This window comes from Erythranthe guttata, chromosome 1, assembly GCF_056151865.1.
Source record: "Erythranthe guttata isolate IM_541 chromosome 1, IM_541, whole genome shotgun sequence".
Taxonomy (NCBI): domain Eukaryota; kingdom Viridiplantae; phylum Streptophyta; class Magnoliopsida; order Lamiales; family Phrymaceae; genus Erythranthe; species Erythranthe guttata.
This window is the reverse complement of record NC_142533.1, coordinates 3,011,377-3,022,500: the sequence shown is the minus strand read 5'-3', so window position 1 is coordinate 3,022,500 and position 11,124 is coordinate 3,011,377. Positions and strand designations below refer to the sequence as shown.

General features: G+C 37.9%; 2 protein-coding genes and 1 pseudogene across 3 annotated transcripts in view; 1 reads left to right on the top strand and 2 right to left on the bottom strand.

Annotated features, from left to right (window-relative positions):
• The window catches only part of LOC148772582 (isoflavone reductase homolog), a 9,012-nt gene extending 7,777 nt beyond the window's left edge, over positions 1 to 1,235 (top strand). The window contains exons 3-4 of the mRNA XM_088817191.1: positions 318 to 521; positions 611 to 1,235. Coding sequence (XP_088673317.1) covers positions 318 to 521; positions 611 to 780 — 374 coding nt within the window. The 3' untranslated portion in view covers positions 781 to 1,235. The remainder of the gene's footprint in view (positions 1 to 317; positions 522 to 610) is intronic.
• Positions 1,236 to 1,734: 499 nt separating this feature from the next.
• LOC148772581 (putative disease resistance protein RGA3 pseudogene) lies at positions 1,735 to 5,469 on the bottom strand (annotated as a pseudogene). The gene has a single exon (XR_016030941.1). The product of XR_016030941.1 is annotated as a putative disease resistance protein RGA3 pseudogene (transcript).
• Positions 5,470 to 6,606: 1,137 nt separating this feature from the next.
• On the bottom strand, positions 6,607 to 8,766 carry LOC105973673 (uncharacterized). Its single transcript, XM_012998705.2, has 3 exons — positions 8,481 to 8,766; positions 7,492 to 7,671; positions 6,607 to 7,049 (listed from the first exon to the last, which is right to left on the bottom strand). Exons 1-3 carry the CDS (start codon positions 8,541 to 8,543, stop codon positions 6,849 to 6,851), a joined length of 444 nt encoding a protein of 147 aa, XP_012854159.2. The 5' UTR covers positions 8,544 to 8,766; the 3' UTR covers positions 6,607 to 6,848.
• Between the last annotated feature and the right edge of the window lie 2,358 nt (positions 8,767 to 11,124).

Here is an 11,124-nt window from a genome sequence, read left to right as displayed (position 1 = left end):
TACTTATTGACCCTCAAATGTGATTTTTAGTAGTTATTTTGTAGGGGTAATTTTGTAAGAACAAAAAAGGGAAGAAACCTCAACTTATTCACACTTTTATAAGTAGTATAGATTTATGTATGTATGTGTGATTAAGTATAAAATATACGGTAAGATATGATTCGGTGTGTTTCAGTCGGTGTAGCATCTACAAAACATTAACAACATCTTATCCATACTCGATTATTTTTTCTTATACATTCTTGCAATAATTCCAATCACGAGTTTGATCGCTTACAATATTCCGATTATAATTAGGGCTCTTTAATTTACTACAGTGGTGTTTATGGATGAAAAAGATGTGGCAACGTACACCATCAAGTCGATTGACGACCCTCGTACATTGAACAAGACAGTGTATCTCCGGCCACCGGAAAACATTCTTAGTCAAAGCGAGTTGGTCGGAAAATGGGAGAATCTTACCGGAAAGTCACTAGACAAGACCTGCATTTCTAAAGAAGATTTTCTAGCAAATATGGAAGGTACATAATAACTATTTAAATAACCTAAAACATTAATTAGCCTAATTAGTTATATGACTAACATATATGAAATGATTGAATATATGTAGGTGCTGATTTTGTTATGCAAGTTGGATTAGGACATTTCTATCATATTTTCTTCGAGGGTTGCTTGACAAACTTCGAGATCGGAGAAGATGGAGAAGAAGCTTCTAGACTTTATCCAGAAGTCGAATACACACGCATGCACGACTACTTAAACCGCTACTTACATATATGACCAATTTAATACTTTTATTCGATCAATTATTGTCTACGATATCAAAGTAACAAAAAAAAAAAACTGATCTATTTTGGAATTGTTTAGCTTCAAATACTGCTCGATTGTTGATGCCGATGAAATCGTAGCTACTTCTTGAATTTAAATCAAACTCGATCGAAGGCCCTTCGGTTTCAAGCTTGATATGGCCGTCTCTCGTTTCACGTGCTTCTTTATTTCCATTTATTTTGTCTCCGTTTATCGTTTGCATGAAATTTGAGAGGACTAAATTGAAGTTGGTTAGTTGAGCTTTCGTCGATTCCAGATTCTCGGACTGGTTTATGTCGGTAGATAGGCTGTGTTGAGCTTTTTCGAGTATCAATTGCAAGTACTTCCCTTGTGCTTCTATTCTCATTTGCAATTTCTTCTGCACCTGTCACAGGAAAATAAAAATCAATAATATATATTTTTATTTATTTTGTTTTATTTAATTTATGTAGGATGTAGGAGTAGCCTCTGCATAAATTCGATACCGTGACTTTTTAGATTCGTCGTCGGAGAATATTTTATTAATATTAAAAATCCCAAATGTGCGCGCACCGAGTAATTTACGATCTATCAAACAAGATACGATGTTTCTAATTCCGAAACAGAGGATCCATTTCTTCACATGATTCAAGAAAAAAATGTTTACATAATTCTAAGAAAAATTATATCTAGGGTGTATAAGTATTTTTTTTAACATATCTTATTTGCACTCATACAACTTTTTTTTTTAAATTTTAAGATTTTTTTTTTTAAATTATAAAACACTTCCAAAGAGCTTATGAGCTCTTATTAACATCTCATACGCTATTCTTAACATCTTATAAGCTTAGCCAAAACACCCTCTTAATTTTTCGTAAACTTGATTACAAAGAATTGATATTATCATTCATTAATTGTGATTGGTTGAAGATTTTTTAACATTAGCTTGAATACTGAATATTTTATTTAAACAATAAAATGGTTTAAATTATAGAAAGAACTAAGAATTACATTTAGAAACAGCAGCATCAACCAATGTCCAGCCTGGGAATATGCTGTATCTTGTCCCAATCCTCTCCCTTTCCCTTCAAACACCGCCTTTCCAGTTCGGGGCATTTCTCCACGCTCAATAACCGAAGATTTTCCATTCGTCGTATACTAGCCGGAAATGATTCTATCTTCGGGCACTCGGCAATATACAGAATTTGAAGTGATGTCAACTTGTCCAACCACTCCGGCAGTGAACTCAGCTCCGGAAGCCCGAGTATGAATAGCGTCTTCAGTGAGGAGGAGAGGTTTTGCAGTGCTTCGGGCAAACACGCCATCTTTGCGAGATCAATGAGCCTGAGTTCTTTAACGCATTTAATCCCCACTGGAATCTCTACCAGTTCTCGGCATTTAAATATCACTAGCTGCTCCAGAGCGGTGAGGTGTGGCAGCCATTCCTCAGGCAGACGCGTCACCGTCTCACATTCACTTATCCATAAACGCGAAAGACATTTCAACGACCGCATACCTTGTTCTGGCGGAAGGGACGAATCGCGCGCTTTAGAAACTCTTAGTTCCTTGAGATTGCCGAGGTTTGCGAACGTGTCTATTGGGATATTGCATGTCATCGTATTCTCCTCAAAGTCCACGCAAAGATGAGTGAGAGTTTCGAGGACCGTCTCGGATAGTGAAGCCAGAGTTGAGCTACTGCAATCCAATCTCTCCAATTTCTTGAGTGGTGGCAGTTTAAATGAAGAGCATTTATCGATCGTTAGCCTTTGAAGATTTGGGAATGCTTCGACCGGTCTCGTCACTTGCTCCTCTCTCAACAACAACCCTTTGAGATTCGGGAGACACGACAATTCCAGTGTTTCCAGAGATGGGAAATGTACCAGGCTTATTAATCCACTGTGAGGTGGTTGATTTTCCTCGCTAATGTACTCCACCGCCGCCAGATCCTCCAACCTCAATGATTTAAGGTGAGGTAGCTTTCCCAGTTGAGGAAGGCGCAAGCAGTTTTGACAAAACGATATGTCAATTTTGACTACCTTGTCCACGGTTGAATTCGACATCCACGCTGGAAAATAGCTTCCCCAGAATCCTTTTATCTCTAAAATTTCGAGATTCGGGTGAGGTTCGAGCCCTTCCAACACATTTTCATCTCTCGCTTCTTCCTCCGATGATTTTGACGGAGTACGGTCAGTTTTCCAGAACAACTTCAAATGAACGAGGTTCTTTTTCTCGGCAAGATTTGCTTTCTTTGCATCCATAGAGTTCCCGACTCGCTCCAGATGGCGAATTGTAATCCTGCCCCCAATGTCCAAGTGTTGCAACTCCTCGAGGTGATAGCCTTTGCGATGCCCCACAATGAACTGACCCAGTGATTTGAGTCGTTTAAGTTCTCCGATTCTAGAAGGCGTCTCCTTCAGCGAGTAGCATTTTACTAAAAATAGATGGCGGAGATTGATCAGGTATCTCAACTTCTTCGGCAAAGTCTCGAGCTCTTGGCAGTCGTCCAAATTCAAAACTTGCAAATTCCACAGACCGCACAATGACTCGGGCAGTGTGCGGATTTTAGTTCCGGACAAATTCAAGTGTCGAACGTGCTTGAGCTCGCGTATTGTAGAAGGCAAACTTTGTATCCCTGTCATACCCGCATCGAGTACTCTCAAACGAGAGAAATTCTTTAAGATGAAAGAAATGTCCATCTCTGGTTGATTACTCTTAGGGAAGGCAACGGACTTTTCCCGCAAATTGACCTGGCGGATTTTGCTGTTAGACGATGCACTTCTGGAGTTTGTGCTTTGGGCTTGTGTTCCAGGAATTTTGCTCTCCATGATCGATTGGGCGAGATCATGAATAAGATCGTGCATAACGAGAGTTGGTTCGTTTCTATCAGGATGTATAACATACTGCAAAAGGGATCTCCGAACTAGCTCATCGCATATTTGATTGCCGACATCCTCCATTTCAAGTACACGCTTTGATGAAATATATCCATGCGCCATCCACATAAAGATCAGTTCTTTTTTCGAAATCTTAGAATCCTTGGGAAAGATTGCACAATAAGCGAAGCACCGTCTCAATTCAAAAGTGAGATGATGGTAACTCAGTTTCAAAGCTGGCAGTATCGAAGTTTCTGTCTGAGGCAATTCCCATATTTCACTTTCTTTCACATAATTCCACTCTTTCTCTGTCCTCATTAACCGCAACACACCTCCGAGCGTCTTAGCAGCCAGAGGAACACCGGCACACTTGTTCGCAATCTGCTTCCCGATGGCTTCCAGGTTTGGATATTCATCTTCCGTCTCTCCGAATGCTTGTTCACGTATCAACATCCAACATTGCTCTTCCGACAACTTCATCAAGTCATGTGCTGAAACAACGGAACGTGTTATCATCATATCAGCAATCTTTTGGAGGCGTGTGGTAACGATAATTGAACTCCCGGTTGAGCCACATGCCACAACGTTTTTCAATTTATCCCACTCGCCTGGATCCTCGTTCCAAACGTCATCCAATACAAGCAAGTATTTTTTGTTGTTGAGTAATTTCAAGAGGCGGTGCTGTAGGGTATGCATTTCCACCAAATCTGTGTTTCTCGTGTTTTTCTCCGGGTCATCTTCTTCAACAGATTCAATCATCGCCTTCAACAACCTCTTCTGATCAAAATTGTCGGAGACACAAACCCATATTCTTTTATCGAAATGGTCAACGACGCGTTGATCTTTGAAGACTAATTGAGCAAGTGTGGTCTTTCCAAGGCCTCCAACACCAACTATAGGAAGAACCGAGACTTCTTGATTGCCGTTGACCTGGTTGACCAAGATGTCCACAATCTTCTCTGCATCTGCTTCCCTACCGTAAACAGCACGAGACACATTCAATATCGAACCAGTCTCACGTGTGGCAGCAAACTCGATCGGCCTGTCGACAGACATCTCGCGCAAATGGAACTTCGAACGCTCTGCAGCAACCGCTTCCAGTTTCTCCGTGACTTGCTTCATCCTTATTCCAGCTTCACGTCGAAACATAATGTGCTTCAAGCTATATCGACCGAGTTTGCTGTTTTTATGCTCCAATTTCGAGAATTCCGTTGCACACTCATCCAATACGTCGTCAATCTCGTAGATAAGGTCATTGAGCTTGAGTAGCCAATTTTGTATGGCCTTTCTTTGAAGTCGATTCATTTCGGCATCTTCGAGCACGGATTGAATGGTGGCGAGGGTGCTCGATAGTTTCTTCATCTCATCACCGACACCCGTAATCAATCCAAACTCATCTTGGATCAGTGAGCTCAGATTTTCAAGAACTACTTGAACCAACGCCTCTGCCATTTCTCAACTGATTGAAATGCAGAACAACTTTGACTTTTTTTTTTCTTCTTTTTTTTTCTTTCTTATGGAATATGAGAAGATAGGTTTGATGAGAAGGTAGAGCTATGCAGAGCATGTAAATTATAAGAGAAATTGCCAACAAATTCAAGGGAATAGTTTGTATAGGTTGGTTATTATTTAAGAATATTGCATGTTGGAATTAAATTATTGTACAAGGCTGATAAGTCAAATGATTAGGTTTCATTAAATACTAAATTTGTTTTTCTGAATAAAAAGATGATCTACTGAAGCACGCTGGCTAAGTAAAAAATAATGTTTGGTGAATTAACCAAACATCGAATATTCTCTCTCAACAAATCAAGGTCGTGATAAATCCCACACTAAAAGTTACTAAATCTCGTACATAAATAAAAATTTATTCTCTCCCAAACAGAAAGATATTTTCTCTCTACTCTCTATTTTGTTTGACTTCTTGTAACTTTTTTCTAGGGTTTTCAAAATACTAAAAAGTCCTCAAAAGTCATTTTTGTTACGTAATAATCACAAACTCATGAGCTCAATACCTTCTAACGACAATCCTCTTCAACCGGATGTAAGATTTTAATTTTTTTGTCAACAATTCGTCAACTTTACGCAGAGGGCGGACAGCCTGAATGCATTTAGCAAATGCAGCAGACTGCGCGCACATGTTGGGCGCGCAGTACATTGTATTCGCCTCTAAGGTGGGCGGTGTCTTTGATGCGTCCGCTTCTACTTTAGATGCGTCATTTTTTTTATTTTGTAGATTTAATTTTTGTTATATTTTATTTAATCTTCGGCAACCACCCCCCACCTAACTCCACCAACACCACACAACTTCAAAATTTATTTAGACATAAAATAAAATTAAAGGTTAAATGCACTTTGCCCCCTAAACTCTGACCATTTTTGCACGTTGTCCCCAAACAAACAAATTTTGAACAGTCATACCTGAACTTACTAATTTGTTGCACCGGTGATTTTAAAGTCCATTTTTGGCAAAATATTCACGGAGATGCACATGTGCGACCCACACGTGAGAATATATGGGCAAATTCGCCAATTCACAAGGTTTTTAGTAACAAAGAAAATCTTCTTCTTCATCGTCATCTTCTCTCCCTCTTGGCGGCCGAACACAATTACAGAATCATCCATGATCATGTATTTGCGGTTGTTGTGGTGGTGCAGTGGCGGAGCAAAGGGTGGTGGTGGTCTCTGATTTGTGAGAGGTGAAAACCTCCCCTGTTCCGCTGTGGCTTTTCTCTTTTTCATTTTTTCTTTTTACTAAAAACATTGTGAATTGGCGAATTTTGCCCATCCATTCTCACGTGTGAGTCGCACATGTGCAATTCCGGTAGCTTTTTCTGTCAAAAATAGACTTTTTAGTTGTCGGTGCAACTAATTAGTAAGTTCACGTATGATCGTGCAATTTTTTTTCGTTTGGGGGCAAAGCGCAAAAACGACCAAAGTAAGGGGCGCAAAGACTCTTCAAAATTATAAGAAAATGCTTTGCTAAGTTTAAGGCTTCAGTTGCAAATCAAATCAAACTACTCGGTATTCGATTCGAGTTCGTTCATTAAAGACTAAAATTAATCTATGCTGAATTTTGAAATGAACATATAAACACAGATTAACAGAACATTGTGTTCAAGCCTTTTATTCATAGAGCAAAAAAGAAAAGAAAAAAAAAATCTATATTAATCAGTTTCGGTAAGTTTGTTAAATACCAGAAGCATTACACTCATCAAGCAGTTTGAGTATATTATGCTCCGGTGCACTGACAGATGGCAGAATAACGCGGTTAGAAGGAGGCCTACTTTTCCTCAACGCAGCACCATCGGGCCCCACCGATGATGTCACCGCCACATCAGCTAGTCTCTGCACACCGGACGACACTCTCTCCTTCCATATTCGTCCATCCTAATATTTCATCAAACAAATATTAAAGGTGGGGAAAATTACACTTTTCATCCCTCAAGTTTGCACCAATTTCACATTTGGTCCCCCATGTTAACAAAAAACACAATTGGTCCCTCATGTTTCAATAATTTAACACTTCTGGTCATTTCCGTCATTTTACCGTTAACTCGCAGTGACTGGCACACGCTTGATTTTGTTAGTAATAACGGAAAATTGACGGAAATGACTTAAAAGTGTTGAATTTTTGAAATATGAGGGACCAAATATGTTTTTTCTAAACATGAGGGACCAAATGTGAAATCAGTGCAAAGTTGAGGGATGAAAAGTATATTTTCCCCATTAAAGGTGACAAAGTTAGCACATTTTAATCTCGAGTCAAAACGGACTTTGGATTATATGGCTTAAGACACACAATGCGATTAAAAGGATAAACGTTATTTACGTTAAGAATAGAAGGTTCTGGAAGTGGACACAGGATTGGTTGGTCGTTGTCAAGTGGCTCACTCGGCCGTTCGACCGGTTTAAAGTCAACTGCAATTTCGATACCGTGGATTGTAGCAGATGCTGTAGTCTCATTGGCTGCCGCCTCTGCGGCAGGTGGCAATACTACTTCCCTTTGATCCTGTATATCAAGAATATACGCTATAACCACATAAATAAATCCTTTGATAAAGTTCGTAAATGAGAAATTCTATTGCATAAACTATCGGAATTCATTAAACGGATGAATCAAACGCCAAAACATCGATCCGAATTAAGTATTAAGTTATTCATTAGATTGTGTGTGCAGTTAATTTCATTTGAGCATCCACATTATAATTCTGCGTACCATTAAAAAAAGGGTAAATTACAAAAAAACCCTGAACTTAGGTTAAATTACGAAAATCACCTCTACCTATTCGTAATTACCAAAACCCCCTGATGTTAGTGTGACTTTTCATGAAATCTTTTTTATTTCAAGGAATCGACTTTACACAATTTCGGATATTTTCTTTTATTTCTTACCTATTTAACAGAAGGTATATCATACTATACACATTTTCTTTTAAAATACCCGGTCGACAGTTAGTCAGATGGGGATTTTGGTAATTACGGATAGGTGGGGGTGTTTTTCGTTATTTAGCCTAAGTTCAGGGATTTTCGTATTTTATCCTAAAAAATAGAGAATTTTATTGCATTTAGTACCCCTGTGTTATATCGAATTGCTAAAAAACTCCCCATGTTTTAAATTTTAGCAAAAATGTCTCTATGATGCAGTTTTTTTACTTGACAAACACGAACACAATCACTAAATTACGGAAGCAAATAATCAATTTCGTTACAGCAAACCATGAACGCACTGAAACAATTTGTCAGACATTAGAACACACACAAGTAGAGAGAGAGAGAGAGAGAGAGAGAGAGAGAGAGAGAGAGAGAGGTGATGCTTACAATTGCACTTTGAGTCCGACGATGAACACCCCTGACAGAAAACCTCGAGAAAATTCCCACCATATTTCACTTCAACCCCCGAAAGAAACAATTTATACGAAAAAGGGCCAAGTGCTGGGCTTCTCTCTCCGGTGATGATCTGATCTATTAGGCAATTAGAGAGAGCACTTTCTCTCACTATAACGTATTGAGAGAGAGAGAGAGAGGAAGATGAAAAGTTTAAAATTGCTTGTAGTTTGGTTTTCTGTTGGGATTCTCTCTGTCTCCATTAAATATTATATTTTGTAATACTTGGAATCATATTTTTCATTTTTTATGGGTAAAATACAGTTTTGTCCCCTCATATTTCCACCAATTTCACATTTGGTCCCCGTGTTCACAAAAAAAAACATTTGGTCCCTCATGTTTCAAAAATTCAACATTTTTAGTCATTTCCGTCAATTTTTCTTTAATACTAAAGGAATCAAGCGTGTGCCCATCACTGCCTTAACTGACGGTAAATTGATGAAAATAACCAAAACTGTTAAATTATTGAAACATGAGGGACCAAATGTATTTTTTGTGAACATGGGGGACCAAATATGAAATTGGCAAACTTGAGGGATGAAAATTGTAATTTTCCCTTTTTTTATATAATCCAATTTTAAATTTCAAAAATTTCCATTGATTTTTTTAAAAAAAATCGATTTTGAAACAAGTTTTTTTTCATTCTGATATCTTAATTTGAACAAATTATTTTGTAATTTTCACTTTCGAAAAATTTGATTTTTTTTTTCCAGAAGTGGATAACTGCGATCCTATCCGATTTCCACTCTATACACACACATGTACAGATTAACGTGGCAAAATCAACCCACCCAACTTGGGTGAGTGGTGATGGATTATTCAAAGTATTCATTACAAAGTTAGGGGATGGAGTTAGATACTACTATTAATTGGTTGAAGAATTAAGTAAATGAACAAGTGGGACGAAAAGGGACAAGACCAGAATACAGTATAATCTTGATAAATTAAATAATAGTTCTTTTCAGTTCCGACTCGAGGAAAAATCTTACTAGATTATTAGTTCGATAATTTAATATTTCGCAAAATTAATTAAATTTTGCTTGTGACTGGTTGTATTAATTAATAGAAGTTTAACTTTACGAAACTAAAATATAATTATGATTTGGAAAAGGGATAAAGAAGAGATGAAAAGGTGAGGTGAAGGTGATATTTGTGGAATGAGGTGCCATGTGCAGTGTTTATGTGCAATAAGAAGAAGAATAGGACTTGTTTGAGGTTTGATTATTACATTTAAAAATCTATTGTTTGTTGGCTAGTTGATAATGGACAATAGCACATGGGACATAGGCCTATTTATAGGTTGCATTCGGATAGATTTTTTGTTCAACTATTTATAAATACCAAAAAAACTCTTAATTTTTAGAAATTACATCCAACCCCTTGTAGTTTGTAAATTTCTTACATCAAACACCCTATAAAAGGGTGTTAATCTAAACAAATTACAGGGGTTTGATGTAATTATGAAAAAATAAGGGAGTTTTCATAAACAGACATTACCTCACAAATTACGGCCGCCCATGAGGTAAGGTGAATTTATGAAAAACTCCCTAAGCTCGGCCAGAACCACACGTGCAAGTTTCCCTGCATGTGGCTCGTCCGTGATAACTTCTTCGGATTTGCGTGAACTAGTGGACCGATCACTAAGTGGGGATGCTCCCTCCAGCATGAGCGAACCCTTTCGGAACTGATGTTGAATGGGCGACACTATCCCAGCCCGGATCCAGCCAGGTTCTATTGACCATGTCCTCTTCCCAACAGTTTGACCTTGTCTTGGGGCGTCTTTGGCTTTCTCATGTTTGGGTAATTACAACCACCACCATCAACTATGAATCTTCTTACACGTCAACCCTTGCGGTGTCAAATTTAGTGGAATCTTCTAGACTATATGGAATATTCTCAAGTTTGAACCCGTTTTATCCCAGTTGAGCTCCATATTTTGAAGCAAGATGATCATAAGATGTGGTTTTTGGCTTGAATATATTAGATTGTGGTGCATCAGAAACTGCATTTTTTCACAAAACGAGTACAAACTAGAGAACATTCCACGGAATCTAGAATATTATGTTGAATTTGACACCATAAGGGTGGACGTGTAAGAAGATTCATAATTGAGAGGTAGCTGTAATTACCCAAACATGAGGGTGTTTCTTCATAATTCCACCTCACCTCAGGGTGGTTGTAATTTACCCATTGGAACATAGATTGAAAATTGTGTGTGCAAATATATGCATATTGTTTTCTTTTTCATCTTTCTGTTGGTTGTGCTTAATTTTGTTGGAAGTTAGGGAACATTAAGGTAAAGAATAATATAGAGTTTCAAATTTTGTTAATTAGTGTGGATCTGTTAAACAGAGTTGCAAATCTCATCTCCAGCTTACAAGTAATTGTTTATTGGTCAAGTAACATGGTCAAACTTGGCTCTGAAATTTTGAATTAAACCAGTAAAACCATGTTCACGTGCATGAATTTGTCTTTACACACATCATGCACATGTTTTCGTAAATTTTCATTTAAAATAAGTAAATTTCCAATCTACCTTTCATCAAGCATAAAAAAATGTACACAGAACAGAGAGCAA